We start from the raw sequence: 20,771 nt of genomic DNA, 5'->3' as shown, positions 1-20,771 counted from the left end.
GGACAACCAGAGGATCAGGTGCAACAAGCATGAGTTTATGAAAGGCAGGTCCTCTTTACTAACATGATCTCCCTCTGTGACAAGGTGACCCACCTAGTGGATGAGGGAAAGGCTGATGATGGGAAATCAGAGGGGACTTGGGGCAGTTAATGGCCTTGCGGTGGAATCGGGGTGGCCACTGGCAGCAGAGCAGTGTTTGTGTCCACAGATGGTAACATTCAACATGAGGAGAATTGCCAGGTTTCAAACATCCTCTTGTCACCACAACAGTTGTGTAATTGAGGCTGACAACCATATACTGTTGTTTTTTCTTTCAGAGACCCACCTGTTTCCATCATAGAATCGTAGAATGGTTTGGGTTGGAAGGGACCTTTAAAGATCATCTCGTTTCAACCCCCCTGCCATGGACAGGGACACCTTCCACTAGACCAGGTTGTTCCAAGCCCTGTCCAACCCGGTCTTGAACATTTCCTGGGATGGGGCATCCACAGCTTCTCTGGGCAACTTGTTGCAGTGCCTCACCACCCTCACAGGAAAGAATTTCTTCCTAATATCTAATCTAAGCTTATCCTCTTTCAGTTTGAAAACACTGCTCCTTGTCCTGTCACTGCAGAGTGTGGTAAGAAGCCTTTTTCCATCTTTCTTGTAAACCTCCTTTGTATATTGAAAGACTGCAGCAAGATCTCCCCGGAGCCTTCTCTTGTCTTGGATTCTAATTGTATTTCCGGTGATAAATCCCTTTAAATACTTGTGGTGTCCCTGAAAGTGCCCCGTCTCCTTATTCTCGTACATCAGCATCGAAATAAAGAGGGAGCAGCATCAGAGATGGGGCTTGTGGAGATTCCCACCTATCCGAGGTTAGGGAATTGGCTGGAAGTACTGTACTGAATCTTAGAATATTACTTTATGCTGTTTTACGTAATATTGGAGCCTGGTCACCATGGGAACGGGCATCTAAATAGAAAGTCGAACTGGAAGGGAATGTACCCAGTTTCTGGGGTGGAGCTGTTGAGCTCATGTCATCCAGAAAGCTTGGACACGGATGGAGGGTAAGTTCTTCTTTCACTCCGTGTGCACACTGTGGTCCAAAGTGTTTCAGTCTTCCTACAGTGTGAGAAAACTGGGAAGGAGAAGACCTGCCTCAGAGCACACAGTTATTTTATTGCTTCCCACCTGTGAAACAGGCAGGATTTCAACTTTCTGGGACAATCTGCTCAAAAACATTTGTATTTCAAAGTGGGATCTGGATGCTGGTGAGTGCATATAATCAAAATGGAATCTAATAGGTGACTTTATTTTCCCCCACTCCCTTTACATAATATCTCTTCAGCATCTCTTTTATAACTTGTCTTTAGAGAATCACTACAGTTATCCAGCCATTTCTTCTGTGCCTTTCATTATTGTAACAGAAACAATCACTGGAAATTGCATGATGGTATTGGGTTGTGCTACATTCCTTCCTCAGGTCATTTGACAGGACCTTTTGTCAATAGGCCCAAAGGAGAAAGGTACGTTTCTGTAAACATGAGACACGTCCCAGATGTGCTGTAGCCACCTGGGAGAAAATTCCATTGTAAAAGGGGCTCTTGAAATTGCTCATGTGGGATTTGCCATTAAGAGCATAAAGACTGGAGAAATGGACTTCTGATTCGGCTGGCAACTTGTTTCTCATCCTTGAAGAATTTTAGGAATGTCTTTACTTCCTTTTGGAGGAGGCTGTGATTGCAAGGGCTAGAAAGTTGCTTTTCTTCCTTCCTCCCTTCTTTCGGGCTGGGTTCTTCTGCCTTCTCATGTTTTCACTGAAGATTGTTAACTCTCGAAATACCAGTGTACACTGGGAAGGAGCCTTTTAAAAGTCAGTGGTTTCTTTTGGAAACCTTGAATGATCTGAAAGTCTAGAGTGTAATGCAAAAGATGTCCCTTGCTTCAAGGAGTTATCAAGTATTTTCACGTGTACTGCTGTGGGCTGAACGAAGGAATCTCTCCATGGGATGTTGTAATGCATAATTGTCCTTCATCGGTGTAACTCTGGCTATAAATTGTGCCCGTGCTTCTTTGTGCACTGCACTTGGATCATGCTCTTACCCTTGAGCTAAAATGCACCAGCGTGTCAAGGCATCAATGATTCCTCACGTGCTGGGGAAGGCAGCTCAAATCTACACGTTTTGTTCTCTGGAACATGGAGAGATACAGGGATTTTCTCATCCTGCATTTTGTATAACACACAAATGGGCTTTGCCCAAAAGGGCTTGATTCCCCATCAATACAGCGAGCTCTGGAGCATGCTGCAGGGAGTCACGGGCTTTGCTGTAACTCAGGGCTCTATGCAAAGGGCTGGGCAAGCACCCCTTGTGTGGGCCCACACCATTTCTTGTTGCTGAGGCCCTTGGTTCCTCTGAAGCAGAAGTTTGGTTTTCTCAGGTAAATAAAGAAGAGACCCCAGTTGGCGTAAACCAACAACCATCCATCAGCACGCTGGAATTGAGGTTTGAACTTAGACATCTATAAGATTTTCTCTCTGTCACTGCCTCCCCTTCAACTGGCTGGCAAGGAGAAGCTGTGGTGTAGCAGAAAGGTAATCTCAGAAACCTGATTTCTAGGTAAAGAGAATCTTCTTCTGCTGACTACACTATCAAATTATTTCTTCCCAGTTTCCCACTTGCTCATGTAATCTGCTGATTGAGTGAGTCATCTCTATGGTGTATTTGAATTCTGGTCAATGAGGGAGTGTAAAACAGTGAATTTGAACCTGTTCCACAGTTTAGAGTAGTTGTGCTTTTTTATTTGTTTTCTTTCTCCATCCTGCTGAGAAAACTGCCCCACTTCGAGCTTTGATTATTCAAGTGGAAGAGGGTGACAGGAACACAAACAAGCATCATTTAATTCTTGGGGGCATGCTTTCCTGATGCTTGACCTTTTGGACTTCCCACATCTTCTTGTCCATTTACATGCATTACAGTTTTTCCAATTACCAGTGAATTAAATTTGGAATTGTGGTATTTGGAAATGTCAAGCAGAATCAATAGAAAAGCACTTGGGGCCCAATCTTAGTAGACTCAGCACATTTTAAAGCATATTTGAAATGTCCCTGCTGATAAATCTCGGAGGGCCATGTGTAGATTATGAATTGAGGTGCTGCTGTTTGGGTAGTGAAGCTGTCTGTGGCTTGCCAGGTGTGCTGTGCTGTGTTAGACACACATCACTCTCTCCCTGGAGAAGACCTTAAAAATCAGGAGCTCTGAAAAGCATTTCTGCTGGTGGCAGTAGCATAAGATGATGAGGATGGTAGGATGGAACAGGTGCACATGAAAGAGCTGGGAAAGGCATCGCCACGTGGTTATCACTGTTCCTTAAACCTCTGCACTCCACCAGGAGATGCTCCCATATCCTCATCCCTTTGCCTGGAAGGAAGTTTCTGCCTGGAAGGCCTGCTTTGAAAGCTTTTCAAAACTTCACTGTGTGGGGGGAAAATATTTACGAACATACGTGATTTGACTTCCTCCTCCCGTGCTCTGTGGAGACCTCATGCTGGCTCCTCGGGAGAAAGGGAGAGAAAAAATGCCTGTGTTTTAAATGTCATTTCAGAATTTGCCACGTATTTTACTCAGTGATTGGTGGCATCTGGTCAAAATCTGCCCTCTCTTTGATTTTCAGGCATGTAGTTGGAAATATCTTAATCTTGCAATTAAACTCTAATGTTTCCTGTCACTGAGGCTGCAAAGTTTGGCGGCTGAGACAACCTTCTCGGTAGCTTATTTGCACAGTGCTCAGCCCACGAGGGGCCATTTTTCATGCCAGAGACTAGTCATTGCTGTTACAAGCCAAATAAATGGCCTGCTTAATGCTTTTATAAATGCACACCTCAAATTTCAGAAAAAAAAAATAAAATAAAATCTCAATAACTGTATGCTTGTTTGAAGACTCGTGGTCTGGGGAGAAAACACCACCTCTCCTTTATAAAAATGCTGTACGGAGCAATGCATTTTCTTGGCGTGGTGGTGCAAAGGAAGCCTGGAGGTGTCTCCTAATGAGCAGGGTAGGTGGAGGAGAGGCTTGTTTCAGAGGTCCTGCATGAGGTGTCATCCTTGGGGATGCTCACACGTGGACAGACAGCAGCTCGGAGTCTCTGGAAATTTGGATGGGCGATCTGCAGCTTTACACGCTCTCCTCCACCCCACACCGTGTGCAGGCAGGCGGGCAGCAGCAGTGCCCTTTTTGGATCTGCAACTTTGTGTTCGTCAGGGCTGACTTGATTTTGTTTTCGTTCTCTTGGGTTAGTGGAGGAGTGTGTATCTGTGTAAAAAAAAAAAAAAAAAAAGAAAAAGAAATTAGGCCTTTTTTATGTGTTATTACTAATCCCGTTTGAGCTCTGCTTTCCAAATTGCCTCGTTTGTGACCCAAAGTGCATTTAAACATGAACTGCAGAAGCACCACGGCATTAAATGGTTTTGATTGATCTCCTTGATGGTTTTATTAAAGAACTAAAGCCTTTTTTGGGGAGACAGATACAGTTAGCAATGCGAAGGAAGAAATATAATTACATTTTGGCTTTGTCCTTAACTGAAATGATACAAAATAGGATTTTTCTAATGGATAACTAAAATGATCTCTTCTTTAAATAAAATATAGAAATGACCATCTGAGTTCAAGTCAAAAATGCTCTGCTTCCAAAAATTGATTAACTGCTGGCAATGTTTCTGTCCTGCTGCACACCAGGCCAGCCAGTGACCTGGCCAAATCTCCTTGGATCGCTCTGCCTGGCCAGAGGAATGATTTACTAAACCTTTTCCTGAGTGATCCTCCCCTTTGGGCCAAGAGATTAATCTCGTCAGTGCTGTGTGCATGTGTGTGTGTGTGTGTGTACACTCAGTATTCCACTAAATCGAATATTGCTCTTGTCTCACTCGGCTCCGTCTTCCCTCTACAGGAATCTGCCTGGTTTTATGGACTTATGAGAAGCTGGAATGCTACATGTCCTTCTCTGGGTCCTTTTATCCACCACTTTCTATCTACCCTCTTTGACTTAAAATACCAAGGAAATTATTCAGAAGAATTAAACCTTTATTGCATCCTTTCCCCCAGCTGGTAGTAATGACTCCTAAAACACACTCTATTTTACGAAACAGGTTTTGCTGTCAGTTTAGGGGAATATTCTAGTAAAGACCTAATTCTTTTGAATAATTTCCTTGTTATCTTTTACTGACTTAAACCCAAGTTAAAAAAGAGATATATGGTGTAGGGGGGGGGCATTGCTACACAGATGTCCGTGGAAGCTGTGAAGTGTGAGTCATGGTGTGAATATAGAAGCCCTGAGTTGTCATCCCTGGTGAGCAGGGAGGATGTAATTCTTAATATTAAAGTTCCTTTTTTAATTTTAAAAGAAAATGACTTAAAGCCTCCTGTCCTTTTGAGGCTGGTTGTCAATGGCATCATTGCAGGTTACCATGGAAATATATACTGAGATAATAGATTAACAGCCATTGATTGACTTGAAAACTTGGAGCTCTTTTACTGTGGGATAAGCCAAATCTATTGACAGAAAACAAAATTCCAAGTAATATCTTCCCTTGGTGTTACATCTTTGCTGTTCTCGGTGCTGCCTGGGCCTGGTTTTGCCTGATCTGGCTTAAGAACCAAAACATTCTGCAATAGTTGATGCTTCTAATTAGCCAGGGCAGTGCCCACTCTGGCATTCAGCCGGTTGGAAGAGGCAGGCCCTGGGTATTTGACCATTCTATGCCTGGCTATTGAGTTCCCCAAAGGTGCAGTGAGGTTTTGGCTTGAGAAAAGGGCTCTGCAGAGTCATGGGGGCTCATTTCAGTTCCATGGGGCTCCATCGTTTCAAGGCTTTTGTGAAGGAACAGGGAATACACTCAACAAGTCCTCAAATCCTCGTGTTCAGTTACGTACTTAACCACAGATGTCATCACTAGCCTGATGCTTTGCCTAAAAACGTATTTAGACCCTATTACTGAAGTACAGCAGGAATGAAATCACCCCACTTGGGGAATAAGTGCTGGAGCAACACTTAGTAATCATATATTCATTTTGTAGAGATGCAACTGGGTGGTCTCTCCAGAGCAATGTTTTCCAAACATTCCCAGTTACAAGCCTTCATCTGGCTTGATTTTGGGATCTGGAATGCTAGCAATAACTATTTGAAATTCTTTAATTTGCAGCGCTGCACATAATTTCTGGGCAGGTGTCTGAGAAAAGGAGAGTTGGGGGCAGCAGTCCTCTTTCCCTGCCTTTCCCTCCCCACTAGTACCTCTCAGTGTGCTCCACATATGCTTAGATTGTGGTCTCCCCATTGAAGGGTGTGCCAGAATGCAGCTGTGAGTTCAGAGGTGGCTAGTTTAGCATCCCTGCAGTGCTGAGGGATGGGGAGGGGTGGGTGTGAGCTGGCACTGAAATGGTTCATCCCAGCAGATGCTGCACTGCAAGGTGAGCACCCAGCAGCCTCTCATTTCCCAGCTCTGCTCATCCATGCTGTGGTTTGAGGGATAGCTCTTGAAAACAAACCCAAACCTCAAACAAAGGGCCCGACTTTCATAATCACACGTGCAAGAATGCATCCGCAGTTGCTTAATTGCTACATGCAATTACCCTCCAAATTAGAGGGCAATTACCCCGATTCAGTGTACAATCTCTGTCATTTTACATTATAAAATTACATGTACAAATAGCTATATAGGGACATAACGAAGTGTTTGCAAATAGCTTCAGTTGCATACACAGTTTCATATATAAAGCCTGGTGGTTTTGACAGTCAGGCAAACAGACTGTCTGGTAAATCACTCAGTGTTTATGCAGACTATTTTGACACATCCCATCTTTTCATATATACTTTCTTTTTAGGTTTTCAAAAGGGGACAGGCAGAGATAAAGAGCTGAGATTTATAGCAGCCTTCAGCCTTTGGGAAGATATTCCCTATGTATCTCATTATGAGTTAGGAGCGCAGCAACTGCTAACACCTAGACCTGGAGTTGCCACACTGGATCTTGGCCATAATTTAGAAGCTGTTGGATAATGATGCAGCCTCAGTGATCTGTCAGCGACTCCAAATTAGGAGAGCAGAGTTTAGTCTCAGATCAGCAGCAGGGTCCTATGCATCAGCAGGCTGAATTCCTTCAGTTCAAGAGGACCCTTTTTTAATGAGCTCCCTCTGTGCCTTGCAACTCCCAAGTAGAGACAAGAGGTCCTCCTGTGTCGCATGGTGCTTCAACTGCTCTTCCCATCATTATGTGCCTCAGATAGGTGCTGGGGATCTTGCTTGGCAAAAACTCAGTGATGCTTCAGTCATTTGGAGCAGAAAATTGACCCAAGGGAATCAGCATAATGGTAGTTCCTCAGGACTTGAGGTCAAAAGGTTGATTTCCACCCCAAAAATGGGTGATGGTGGGTAGCCTCCCTCTGCCTTCGTGATGTATGGGAGTTATTTGGGCTTGGTATTTTGTGCAAAGGTACTTCTGTGCAGCTTTTGTTCGAGGAGAAGCCACACTGCGTCATCCCCGAAGCGCTGGGTGGATGCAGTGGGATGCCAGAAACCCATCTGCTCCTGCAAAGCCTGATGCTTCCTTAGACTTTGATTTCAAACAGGACTTCAGGCTTTATTCCTTAAATGACTCTTTGTGGATCGTGGTATTAAAACGTTGATCAGTTTTGCCTGGTTGCTGGCACGAGACTTTTCCGTGGAGAGGACTTGGACTAATAGTGGGCTGCACTGCTAGGCATGCTGTGCTTCTGCCCCATGTCCATGCTCCTGCCCCACAGCCATGCTCCTGGTTTGCCTGCTCAGCCTTTCTGCACAGTGTTGCCAGTGTAGTTTCTGCAGGCAGTCACCCAGCTGTGGTGGAAACATCTCCCCTGCAAAATGGCATATGGATGGCAGGAGCCAGCAGATCCCACCTGTGACTGTACCTGTTGCCTGTACCTAACGGGAGCCCCTTCTCCTATTGGTAGGAAACAGCTTTTTTTCCCAAATTTTGCATTATGGCTGGCAGAATAGGGTTAGGCAGGAGGGGAACGGGGACCCAATGAATTAAACCAGGTTCCAACAGCGATATTCAAACACTTGCTTAGCAAATGTTTTATATCTCATTGTGCCCAAGTCCTGCTGACTTTCTGCCAAAAGCTGAGCGGTTCCCTGGGATGTTTATTTTCCATCCTGTGTGAGCAGGATGTTACCAGGCAGTGCCACTGAATGAAGGAGCTGAGGAGCTTTTCTACGTACCAAGGCTGCTGTGAGGGAGGTGACAAGAGCGTTGTGAGGAGGGGAGAGCAGGTCTGGGGGGACACAGCCCCTTTAGTCCATCCCAAGATGTGTTTGTGACTGTACTGAAAGGCTTTTTGTTTCAGGAAAGGTTCTTTTGCCCAAAATTAGTTGTGTCCTTTCTCTCAGATACTCAGGTTTGGTACAACACTTCTCTTGAGCCAGGTTATGCTGAAATGAGAAGCAGGACATGGTTGATCTGTGCCTATTATGGAGTCATTTGGGCTGGAAGGGACCTTTAGAGGGCATCTAGTTCAACTCATCTGCAGTGATCAGGGACATCTTCAATTACATCAGGTTTCTCAAAGCCCTGTCCAACCTGACAGTGAACCTTTCCAAGGATAAGACATCTACCATCAATCTGAGCAACCTGTTCCAGTGTTTTATCACCCTCATAGTAAAAAATTTCTTCCTTACATCTAATCCAAATTGACTCTCTTTTAGTTACAAACCATTACCCAATGTCCAGCTCAGCATTTCTTACAGACCTGTAGTGGCTTTGGGGGTATCCACTGCCCAAGGGGGGAAGAGGAGACAGGAGAGACTACAGGGCTCCCTGGAGATACAGGAACAAAGCTCAGATTTCCTTCTCTTAGTCACTACCCCACCTATCTCCCTCAAAGGGACAAACCCCTGTTTTGATTCTCCCTCCCTCTGTTCAGTTGAGGGTTTTAATGCAGCGAGGGCAGAACAGGCAGTTAGCTGCAAACTTTGGTCTCTGCATGATCCATTACAGAGCAAGGTGTGAGTGTTTCTTGATGAGCTAAAGCAGCAGGTAAATTAATACCCAGACCTGGAGCCGTGCCCCTTCCTGCTGAGACCATCTTGGGCACAAACAGGAGGGTTTCTTGCAGTCTTGAGCACCCAGCAGGGTGAGGATCCTACCAAATGGCTTTTAAAAAGATCTGAGAGCAAGCAACAAACACGCAGGTTTTTAAAGTGTCTTCTTAATGCAAGCATCCTTAAGAACTGTTTTAAAGAAAGCATACATATATTTAGTCATCCAAAACTTTATGTATGCTTTTATTCAACTCATCTAAACTTTGACAGCGGGGGGAAAGCTGGGAAAGGCCTTTTTCCTGGCACGGTTGCTGTTTGCAGAGTTGGGTTTGCATGTTTGCAAGCAGCTCTTAGTCTTCAGCTGAAACTTGTTCCAGAAAAGACAACTGTCTTGGGGGAAGGGAGTCTGGGCTCAGCACAGGATTTAGCAGCCTTGGTTTGCTGGTCCCAGAGCCGATACGACTCCTGCTTCGTATCTTTTCAACATCCCCTTTTCAAAGCACAGTGGAAATATCGAATCTCACTGCAGCTATGTGCATTGCATTTGCCGTTGTTGCAGGTGGAGAAAACAGAGGCTACACAGTATTTCTTGAGGTTACAGATGGAGGTGGCTGAGCCAGGATTAGATTTTGGGGCTGATTTGCAGTAAAATGGTTCATTAAACCTTCCAGCTTTCTGAGAGTCAGAGTTAGGGAGGGAGAGGAAATTTCCATCTTGATCAAAAGCGAGATTCAGTTTGGGATGATGAAAATGATATTACAAAATGTATTTCCAGGAGGAGAGCAGAAGGTGATAGCGAGTATTAGCTATCAGGTATTAGCTGGAAGCCATGCGGGGTATTACAGTGAAGGTGCATTTTACAATGAGGGTGGGGAAACACTGGCACAGGTTGTCCAGAGAGGTGGTGGGTGCCCCATCCCTAGAAGCATTCACAGCCAGGTTGGATGGGTCTTTGAGCAACGTGGTCTAGTCAGAGATGTCCCTGCTCATTGCAGGGAGGTTGGACTACATGACCTTTAAGGGTCTTTTCCAACCCAAAACATTCTATGATTCCACGAAGCCAAGGTATTTACTCTTTTCTTTACAAATAAAAATATATCTCCCTCTCTCCCCCTGCTCCCCCTCCCCCCAAAAAAAAGCTCCTTTGCTTTCCTGCTGATTTAACTAGTATTTAGCAAAAATGCTTAATCTGCCCTAACAAAGCATGGTGTAAGTATCAAGAGAACAAATATCAAGGCTTTAACAAGGAGTGTCAATATTGACACTGTTCTGTGTTGAGGGATATTGGTAGGTTGTTTTCATTATAGTAAGCAACTTGTCAGAGGAAAACTCTGATGGAGCTTTGCAAGCACTGATAAAGCCTGCAGGTGCTATTGATATTGAGCTCTTGTTCGTGTGTGCTTTGAATATAATTTCCAGTTTCAAAAGTCAGCTTTATGACATTCTCATACCCCTACTCCCTTGCAGTCTCTCCCACGATGCAGATTAAACGTTCTTCCCCCAAAAAAGTGTTATTGAAGGATTGAACACCTCTTCAGCCTGCAAAGACATCTTCCTAGTGTAATGCGTTTGCTCTGTACCACGGAAATTACCCATTGCTGAGTCCAGGTATTGGGACTGGGAGCAGACTGGATGCATCACCCCTAGCTTGTACAGAAACTGTGGTTTCTTCTGCAACCTTCTTGAAGTTCTATTTCTACTCTCTGTCAGGTCACCTACTTTCCTTTCTTGATGCCTGTGGGGCAGTTGGGGGTTGATTCCCTAAAGCAGATCAAGCTACACTGAATAGCTTGAAAGAAATCTCTTTCTCAAGCACCATCTCTAAAGGGATCTCCATGCACTGCATGATTGGAGGTGAATTCTGCTTGGAGACTGGACAGGATGTGTTGAATCTTCCACTGGAAGTAATACTCCCTTCTCTGGCTGGGTGTTGTGAGGGTACTTACATCAGTGGATGGGTGTTCAAGTATGGAATTGATGAAGATACAGGAGGTATCTGGGACTGGTACCTGTGCTAGGCTCTTTCTCTGCCAGCTCTCAGCCACTTTCTGCTCAGTGTCTTATGAAGACTGAATTGTATCCACTTGCAGAGACCTCTCAGAAGGGGCTGGTTTGCCATGTTGAGCGGGAATCACAGGCTGGATTGCATATGGATCATCCAGACATGGTCCTGATTGCCTTAATCTCAACATTAAAGGTTGCACGACCTTCGGAGAGGATAGTCATGAAAGGACTGCAAAATTTTCCAGCCGGAAGTGTAATTCTATGGTTTACAGAGGTCTGGCTATTCTAAGAGCAGAGCACTTTCATTTCACCGTCCTGTGGGATCTCTTTGTGTTTTCTACCCAAGTTGTCAACACGTTTTATTGGGATACCTGCATTTTCCATGACTACAATCCATCAAAATAATGGCTGGGTCTCACCTTGCCTTAGGCTGGGTAATCCCAAAGAGAGATGGCTGCAGGGCATTTCAGGATTTATGGAATCATGAGCTTCATGGTACAAGGCTCATGGTGCCTTTTCTGTTTGTCTACTTACAAATTGTGTTTGTTTCATTCTTCGTTTTGTTTTAAACTATTCCTCAAAATGCCACAAAGCAGCATATTTCCAAATGAAGAGAGGATTTCTAAGGTTTGGGACAAAACAGGTCACCTGCAGATATCAGTGTTCCCTTACTTGACTCTGGTTTTAATGGATGTGTCTGCAATCATGTTTCAGTTCTGCCCCGTGGTGTCTATGAAGGAATTGTTTTCCTAGGGGCAGTAGGAACCCATGGTCCTTTGGTACAAAACTCTAAATGGAAAAAGACCCACAGATTCCTTTGTTTGTGATGACCAAGCATCCATTTGGATGGCCGGAGTTGTTTGGGAAACAGACTTGTCTTTTGCTGAAGGTCTGGAATGGGTAGAGAGGGACCATGAGCTGTGTCAACTGCAGCTGAAAATATTGCATTTATCATATGGAGACTTACTCAAATAAGCCTGAACTTGGACCCAAGTGAGGAATGGTCTGACCCTCCTCTGCGGGATGAATGTTTTCTGTTCTCAGTTATGTCCTACTCATGTAAGCAACTATTTATTTTTACGTGATGTTTTCCAAAATAGTGGTGAGGAGTGAGAGGGACTCTGTTGTGTGAAGAGCCAACAAGCATCAAGTAGCACCCTGGGAGGTTGTTTTTTCCCAAACAGGGTTTCTGTGGCTAGAGAATACTGGGTATGGGTTGCACATGTATCCCCTTTTTAAGGTCCTGTGGTTGACACACTGGCCAGAGGAGATCTGGGGAGGTCTCAGCTGGGCTCTTGACTTCACCATGAGCTCCTGTTGTGAGCTTAGGCAAACCTGACCTCTCCATTCCCCACCCCACACCAGAGAAGAAGAATAATCTCCACGCTGTGCTGAAGCTCTCACTGACAAACTGTTTAGCTCCCAGGGAATCAAATGTATGCGTCACCCAAAACGGAGCCACGCGGAGATGTGTTTCCCAGTATCTATTTCTGATTTTACCTGAGCGTTCTTGGGGTTTGAATTTTTCTTCAGGCCCGGGCCATGGGGAGGCTGAGACGAGGGAGTGCATCTACTACAATGCCAACTGGGAGCTGGAAAAGACCAACCAGAGCGGCGTGGAGCGCTGTGAGGGGGAGAAGGACAAGCGGCTCCACTGCTACGCCTCCTGGAGAAACAACTCGGGCTCCATCGAGCTGGTGAAGAAAGGCTGCTGGTTAGATGACTTCAACTGCTATGACAGGTAATGGCCTAACTGGTTTATCTAAATACAGGTTTAATTGTTCCTCTAAATGTAAAGGCTCATAATTTGTGCGTTGAGGAAAAGAAAGCGAGTCCAAGTCCATTGACCCATTCATCCCGTCTAGTTACTTCTGTTGCTAATGCAGCTCCCAGAATTGTCACTTACCTGCTTTGACATTCTAAATAGAAGCTGCAAAAGGCACTTTTAGGGGTTTTGTGTTTTGTTTGGGTTCCATTTTTTCCTTAGCAAAGCTTTGATAATTCTGGCATGCATTGAAAAACCTGTCCTGTACCATCAAGTGAAGAGCAACATGTTCTTCCAAGAGCATTTGGCGATATAAAGGAAAACTTGGAATCATTTGGAGCTGTCTAGAAAAGCACAGATATCTGAGGGTAGTTAGGGATTGAGGTATTCTGACGTTTGTGATGCTGCAAAAAGTTTGTTCTTTGGCTGAGTCGGAGAGATGGGCTGGGAGAAAGAGTGAGGCAGGAAAAGCAACATGTGAGTTTGTGTGTCGCTGCCTGTAGTGATCTGAAAAGGAGTGAGGTTTTGTAGTACGAAGGCTCCAGCCTCATTAAATAGCTGGGAAAATTAACTAGTCTTTTCTCATTTCCTTGATGCAATTCCACAGAGGGAAAAGAATTACAGCTAAAGAAAACAGCCCTCTGAAGTTTCGCCGTTGAAAAGGACAGTGTTCAGTAGCTCTAGGCTCAGTGTTTCTCTTAAAAAAAACCCCCAACGACCACCCAACTAAGCCAAGCCCAACGCTTTCAATAAGGGTTAGCAACATAAAGTTCAAGGACTTCCCTTGATATACCACCAATGTGGGTTGAGCTCACATTTGTGAAATTCCCAGTTATGCGTCTTTGTAGCTTCTTATTCCAAAAGTTTTAGAGCATCGGGTCCTGCACTGTGGGGTTGAGCTGGGACTAGATTTGTCCCATGGCTAAAGAGTTTTCTCCCTTTGGTGCTGTACACTTTCCCTGCTTTTGTGCCCATTGTCTTAACTTATCTCGACTGTGAGTTGCTCCTCATCTTCATTCTATTATTAGCTCTAGGGTTGCTTTCCCACCACACCTATTCCCTTGCCAATTGAGGAGCCAAGCTCTATATATAGTTAATTTTTTTTTTCTTTCCCAATAAATCAATCCTCCTTGGCCCATTAGTCATCCTAACGCCGATCCTTCTGAGAACAGAAGGTCACTGTATTTTCCTACTTCCAGGCAGAAGTGTTTACTGTAAACAGATTTCTCCTTTCAGTGCCTGCTCTCCTATCCAGTGACACTTGTATTGTCACTGAGTGTCTCTGCAGGGATGTAGTGGTTCTTAAACTTTGTCATAATGTGTTGCTCTGTTAGAATGGTAAAAACTTTCCAGGGCTCCTCACCAGCCTTTTGCAGCCCTGGAACTGAGTATCCAGTATCCCATAGCCTGACTCTTCAAAGCCACAAGTTCCAGGGCAAAGCGAAACGATCTTCTGAGAATTAACAAACAGTACAAGTGTCAAAAGCAACATTTGAAATAAAGGTTAGCTTTAATAAGTAAAGGAGTAAAGGCTCTTTAAATGCAGTCCTTTTTACTTTTTCTCTTCCCTTGAGTGCCCTTGGCAGACATTCATGCATCCCAAATGGCAAAAATGGCTAAAAAGATGATTTTTTGATCAATGGTTCTGTGCTGATGCCCTTTTTGTTTCTGCCTTTGGCACCTTTGGATGCTGAGCTCCCGGAAGCAGCCTTGGGAGTTGCACCCGTGCTCGTATCTCCCTGGATGCAGGGCATGGTCCTGTTCTGCTGGCTGGTGCTCTCGGAGCACAGGCAGCATGTGCCAAGTGCTGCCTCCTTGTCGCTGGAAGGTGGAAAAATTAAGGAGTGCAAGAGTTGGGACGTCGAAGGTGACGGCTCCTTACTCTGTTCTTTATCTTAAGGAAACAAGAATGTGGCACATGTACATTTAAGGTTATGGGAAAAAGGTAGTGTTTAAAAATCGACTTGTGTGCGTTCTCGTTTATTTACACAGACCCGCCGGGGAGGTCATGTACACCTTCCCTTGGATGTGAGCACGTGAAACACTCTGAAACGTGCCCTCACTGCCACAGAAAAATGTGTCATTCCCACTGTAATGCTCATTTGTAATATTTGCTAAGTATAACATGTCATACGTACCTGGGTGGCTTCCCTGAGCGTACACCAACTCAAAGACAGGGATAATGAATTGCAGATGTGGAACAGGCTGTTTTCGCTCATTAGCTTGATTTCTTAACCAACAGATTTAGCAAAGGATGTGTTTTCTATTGAAGACTCCAACACTGATGCTGTTAAATCCAAAGGGCTTGTTATCTGATTTCATGAAAAAGCATCTGGAAACATGTTTAACTTGTTGAAACATCTTTGTTCATTTGAATAAGTCAAATGGCTGCTTTTTTGCTTTGAAGTAAAAAATAAAAGCCTGAAAAACAAACCAAGTGCTTCCTAGCTGAGACCTTGCAGGAGACAGTTTGGCTATAGCCAGTTTTTTTCCCCCCAAGAAGAATAAAGCACCGAAAACTACCCAGTGTTAAGACTGAAGAGAGCCCTTCCTGTTCTTCTCGTGGCAGTGTGTCAGTGATACCACAGAAAGGGAGGCTTGGCATGGATTCAGAAATGAGTAATAATGTCAAACACATATGATTGTTTTGCTACTTCCTCCAAGTGGTTGAGGGAAGGAAGTTATGCATATAATTTAGCTGGGCTTCAGGAAATAGTTTGATACAGCTCTCTGTGGAGAGCAGCTTTGCAAGCCTAATAACTAAAAGCAGAGGGTAACATAGCACAAGGAGGCTGGGAAGGGAAGCAGCATTTAAGAACTAGAAAGAAATTACTGCTAGAGCACTGCAAAAATCACCGCACATCTCTTTTGGCATTGATCTGTGGGGAGAGGGAGGATGTGTGGAAGTGGAGTTGGTCTGATCTGTGGAGATCCTCCAACGCCTTGCACAATGTGGAAGGAAATCTCAGTGCTGGAAAGGCTGTAGCACTACCTGGATAACAGGCAAAGGCAGAAAATGGGAGCTGCAACTTGATTTTCTTAAAGGTTTTTGTGCAGGAATAAGATTTTTAAAGGAGGAGATGGCACTTGAAAATTAAACTTAAAAAAAACCCAAAATGAGAATCATAGAATCCTAGAATGATTAGGATTGGGAGTGATCTTTAAAGATTATCTCAGTCCAACCCCCTGCCATGGCAGAGACACCTTCCATAAGACCAAAGATGCACCAAGCCCCATCCAACATAACCTTGAGCGCTTCCAGGGATGAGGCATCTACAACTTCTCTGGGCAACTTGTTCCAGTGCCTCACCACCCTCACAGTAAAGAATTTGTACCTAGTATCTGATCTAAACCTGCACTCCTTCAGTTTGAAGCCATTACCTTGTCCTATCACTACATGCCCTTGAACCTGCAGCCTCCCTCCTGCCTGCAGCAGCAGGGCTGTTCCTGCCAGTGTCTGCTGCCCTTTGAGTGCATAGAATTCATGATGCTCAGGGCTGTGGGAGCAGTCTTAGCTCAGCCCTCATCACATGTTCTTTATGGCACAATCTTTAATTGCGTGATCAAATACTTCTCTCCCCTGGCAGCGTACATCTGGGCTGTGGGAAGGGCACTGTTCAGGGACCGAGGCGTCTCTCCATCATTTTTCTCCCTCTCGTTGCGTTAGCAGCGGCGGCTGTTATTTATTACTCGCCGTCTAATGCCCCTCAGTACATATGGAAGCATTTGTTTCCTTTACGGTCTTTTCAAGGGTCTTTGCTATCCACTGGGGTATTCGAGTGCCAAGTTGTTTTCTGTAAGTGGAGACTGCTGATCTGTGCAGCGCAGGCGCAGGAGAAGGTGTGTGGAGAGGACAGTTTGAGGCAGGTTGGTGCCCAAAGAGGCAGAAGTTGGCTGACCTTGTTTTTCTCTTTCCTAAATTGCCGTGTCTGTCCCTCCCTGGTGCAGGCAGGAGTGCGTAGCCACAGAAGAAAACCCTCAAGTGTTTTTCTGCTGCTGCGAGGGCAACTATTGCAATGAGAAATTTACCCATTTGCCTGAAGTCACCGGCCCAGAAGGTGAGTGACTGGGAGGAGGGGGAGTTGGGATCTCTTCCTCTAGACTCAGTTTCTGATGACTTTCATAAAAGCATAGCATGTCCTGAGTTGGAAGTGACTCACAAGGATCATCGAGTCTAACTCCTGGCCCTGTATAGGACACACCCAGAAACCCCACCATGTGCATGAGAGTGTTCTACAGATGCCACTTGAGCTCTGTTAGCCTTGGGGCCATGACCAGTTCCCTGGGAACTCTATTCCAGTGCCCAACAAGCCTCTGGGTGAAGAACCTTTTCCTAATATTTGACCTAAACCTCCTCTCACTCAGCTTCATGCCAACATTGAGTTGTTGGATGTTTTGGTTACAAAGTCCATAAATCCTTTTCCTACAGTTCTTTAGTAGCAGTTTTTTAAGGTTGTTTCACTCTGTGGGTAAAGCCTCTTGTACCAATACCTCGGATACCATCAAAAAGGATTAGGTTTTCTTTATGGTGGACAATTCACAGTGGGATATTACAAAACAAAGTCCTGCACAAGGGGAAGAGGGCAGAGTGATTTATACAGCATGGAACTAGCCTCAAACTCTTAAAAGGTATTTGACACTCTCTCCGTTAGTTTTCATAGGTCACAGGTCTCCAAATACCTTGAGCATTTGGGATTTTTGCATTTCGTTCTATTTTGTCAGTTTGGGGATTGAAAGGGAATGGGGAGTGGTGTGTGTGTCAGAGTCTGTGGATATACATCAAGGAAGAAAAGTAATAGCAGCCTTCTTCAGAGGCTAATAGAAAAATGTTGGTTCTTGAACACTTTCTAAAGTATCATTCAATAAAAACTATTAAAGCAGGTGAATCTTTTCCATGGGATGGTTTCTTCTGCTATGAACTACCTGCATTTGCTGAGATGTTCCAATAGACCGTTGCCAGATTTTCCTGGGCTTTCCTGTTTGTTTTTTAATTGTTTACATGGGTTTTATTATCTCCTGTTATTAATGTACCCCTAGCAACCTAGTGGCAAATATTCTTTCTCTCACAGTTTTTTGTTTGATTTGGCAAGTCTTGCTATTTTTTCCTTCCCTGTCTCCAACATAGCAACATGGCTCCATTTAGTATTCCCATTGTTTGTGTCTCAACTGCACTGATGTAATTTGGAACAAGAACTACTGTGGGAATAGTGCATTTGATTGTGGCTCCGGCAGCATTTTACTAAAAACTGACAACTTGTCAATCACTGTAAAAGGCAAAGCAAAGCTGCAAGGGATTTCGTGCTCTCTTAATACATTTGGAAGGGTTAAGAGCAGGAAATGTTCTGCTTTTATGTACACCAGCAAGAAATACCTATCTTAAATAAAGGTCAGATGGAGGCTCAGCTTGCAAAGTGTGGTTTGGACCATTGTAACTCCATTACTGACAGCCATGTGGAGCAGAGAAAACCATGGGGCCTTGTGAATAGTGTTGGGTGTGACAGGACACACCAGTAAGCATTGTCAGTTTTGGGGCAGAAGGATGGGTGGGGTTTGGTTACATCTACGTGTGTAGCTCCCAGTGCTGTTTCTTGCCTGAAGGGTCCTTTTCCCTCATTTACCCTGCTCATTTCTCACAGTCATCTACGAGCCGCCGCCGCCAACGCCCTCCCTGCTCAATATCCTGGTGTACTCCCTGCTCCCCATCGCAGTCCTCTCCATGGCCATCCTCCTGGCATTCTGGATGTACCGGCACCGCAAACCTCCCTACGGGCACGTCGACATTATTGAGGTGAGGGAGTTGCTCCCCTTTATTCGGGCCTTACAAAAGGCACGGTGGCTGCACAGGGTATGTTCACATATGCTTCTGCTTCTCTCTTTTCTGATGGCCTAACTTTTCTTCTCTGTTTTTGGAAGTTGGTGGTACAGTTGTCCTCTGTGTTAGTGTTAGACTGATGGATTTCGATGGGGTTATCACCATGCCCGAGATTCCTGAAGGATGGAGTTACACAGCCCTGCTTGATGGCCACCCTTCCTCCCAAACTCTCAAACCTGTCGCCTTGTTTCGACCAACTCTGTAGAGGAGTAGAGATAGAGAGATGATAAAGTTCTACCAGCTTTATGGGATGAGGGAAGATGCTTTCCCTGATGAGGCTCAGTTTTTATGAGCCCTCAGAGAATGCATGCAGGAGGTCATCCTCATCATCCAAAGCCATCAGGAACTGGTCCTTGCTGGCTCTGCTGTCCCTTTAGCCTTCTGGTTTCTTCTGGAGGCTGGAGCTGCTACCTCTCCCTCCCTCCTCTGCCCATTACAGCCCATACTATGGGCTCAGCAGGTTGAGAGAGGGGATTCTGCCCCTCTGCTCTGCTCTGCTCTGATGAGGTCCCACCTCAAGTACTGCATCCAGCTCTGGGGTCCTCAACACAGGAAAGACATTGGCCTGTTGGAGTGAGTCTAGATGAGGGCCATCAAATTGATCAGAGGAAGGGAGCACCTCTCCTGTGAGGAAAGGCTGAGACAACTGGGGTTGTTCAGCTTGGAAAAGAGGAGACTTTGGAGTGACCAAAGTGCAGCCTTCCAGTACCTGAAGGAAACTTGCAGAAAAGATGGGGCAAGACTGTTTACAAGAGCGTGAAGTGACAGGACAAGGGGGAATGGGTTCAAATTGAAAGAAAGTAGGTTTAGATTAGATATTAGGTACAAATTTTTTTACTGTGAGGGTGGTGAGGCACCGGAACAGATTGCCCGGGGAAACTGTGCATGCTCCATCCCTGGACGTGTTCAAGACCAGGCTGGATGGGGCTCTGAACAACCTGGTCTAGCTGAAGGTTTCCCTGCCCATGGCAGGGGGGTTGGAATGAGATGATTTTCAAGGTCCCTTTCCAACCCAAAACATTCTGTGGTTCTATGATACTGTGAACCTTTCCCATCTGAAAGCAGGTAGGACAGAGCTCCAACCCCACGCGTCCTGCAGGGTTCTGCTGCCCTCCTGGGCAAATGTAGAGTTTAAACAGATACGATCTTTATGATGCTGACAGACCTGTTTACTGCCCATTGCTGAGGTTATGTGGAACATTCCTAATGAAGTGCAAAGCAGTGGGAGGTTTTAGGTGTAGTTGGCTGTTGGGTCACAAAGATCAAGAGGTTCCTTCTTTTGACAGAAGGTAGACTTGAGGTCATCGGTGTTTTACAGCCCAAAATAGCTCTTGCTATTATATAGGAGTATTCAGGTTTTGCCAGAGCGTGGCAGGCAGTAGTTCAACACACAAAGTGACACTTGGAGATGTAGATGATTTTATGTGTTCTACACCAATACCTTATAGAGCAAGATAGGGAATTTCAGGCTGTTCTTGCCACAAACAGTATATCTAAATAATTTGTATTAAATAAAATGTGGCTTCTTTACACTTCTTTCCCCACATGCAGTCTCTCCATTCCTCCCGTCACTTCGTTTTACAGCCCACCTTCAGGTGGTGACAGTGTTTTTCTCTTGTGCAGGACCCTGGCCCACCACCCCCTTCTCCCCTGGTTGGCCTAAAGCCTCTGCAGCTCTTGGAGATAAAGGCAAGGGGACGCTTTGGCTGCGTGTGGAAGGCTCAGCTGATGAACGACTACGTAGCAGTGAAAATCTTCCCTATTCAGGTGAGTAGGGCACTGCATTAAGTTCTCACTTGCCAGGCTTCCTCACTGGTGCTGAGATGCTCTAAGTGCCTATGGAGATTATGGTTTTAAAGACCATAACAAAGATGCATTTGGGCTCTCGTGCTGGGGGAAAAAGTTCAAGGACCCTTCCTTCCTACACTTCTCTCTGCATTATCTCATTACCAAATGCTTCCTGTAGTAGTACTTGTTGCAACAAGGGCAAAACCAAGCACATTCTGAAACCTGCAGGGTATTTTAACTTCACAGCAAATGCCTGTGTTTAGGTCCAGGAAGGCAGCGAGCAGCTGCA

At 45.1% G+C, this 20,771-nt stretch overlaps 1 protein-coding gene across 1 annotated transcript in view; it reads left to right on the top strand.

The window, feature by feature from the left end:
* Positions 1-20,771, top strand: part of ACVR2B (activin A receptor type 2B) — a 99,727-nt gene that overhangs the window by 66,682 nt on the left and 12,274 nt on the right. Inside the window, exons 3-6 of the mRNA XM_027727790.2 lie at positions 12,591-12,798; positions 16,771-16,880; positions 18,459-18,610; positions 20,318-20,461. Coding sequence (XP_027583591.1) covers positions 12,591-12,798; positions 16,771-16,880; positions 18,459-18,610; positions 20,318-20,461 — 614 coding nt within the window. The remainder of the gene's footprint in view (positions 1-12,590; positions 12,799-16,770; positions 16,881-18,458; positions 18,611-20,317; positions 20,462-20,771) is intronic.

The sequence above is a fragment of the Pipra filicauda genome, unplaced genomic scaffold (assembly GCF_003945595.2).
Source record: "Pipra filicauda isolate LSUMZ 115617 unplaced genomic scaffold, ASM394559v2 scaffold1_size10287979_pilon, whole genome shotgun sequence".
Lineage (NCBI taxonomy): Eukaryota > Metazoa > Chordata > Aves > Passeriformes > Pipridae > Pipra > Pipra filicauda.
Note: the sequence above shows the minus strand (reverse complement) of the source record. Positions and strands in the feature narration are given on the sequence as shown.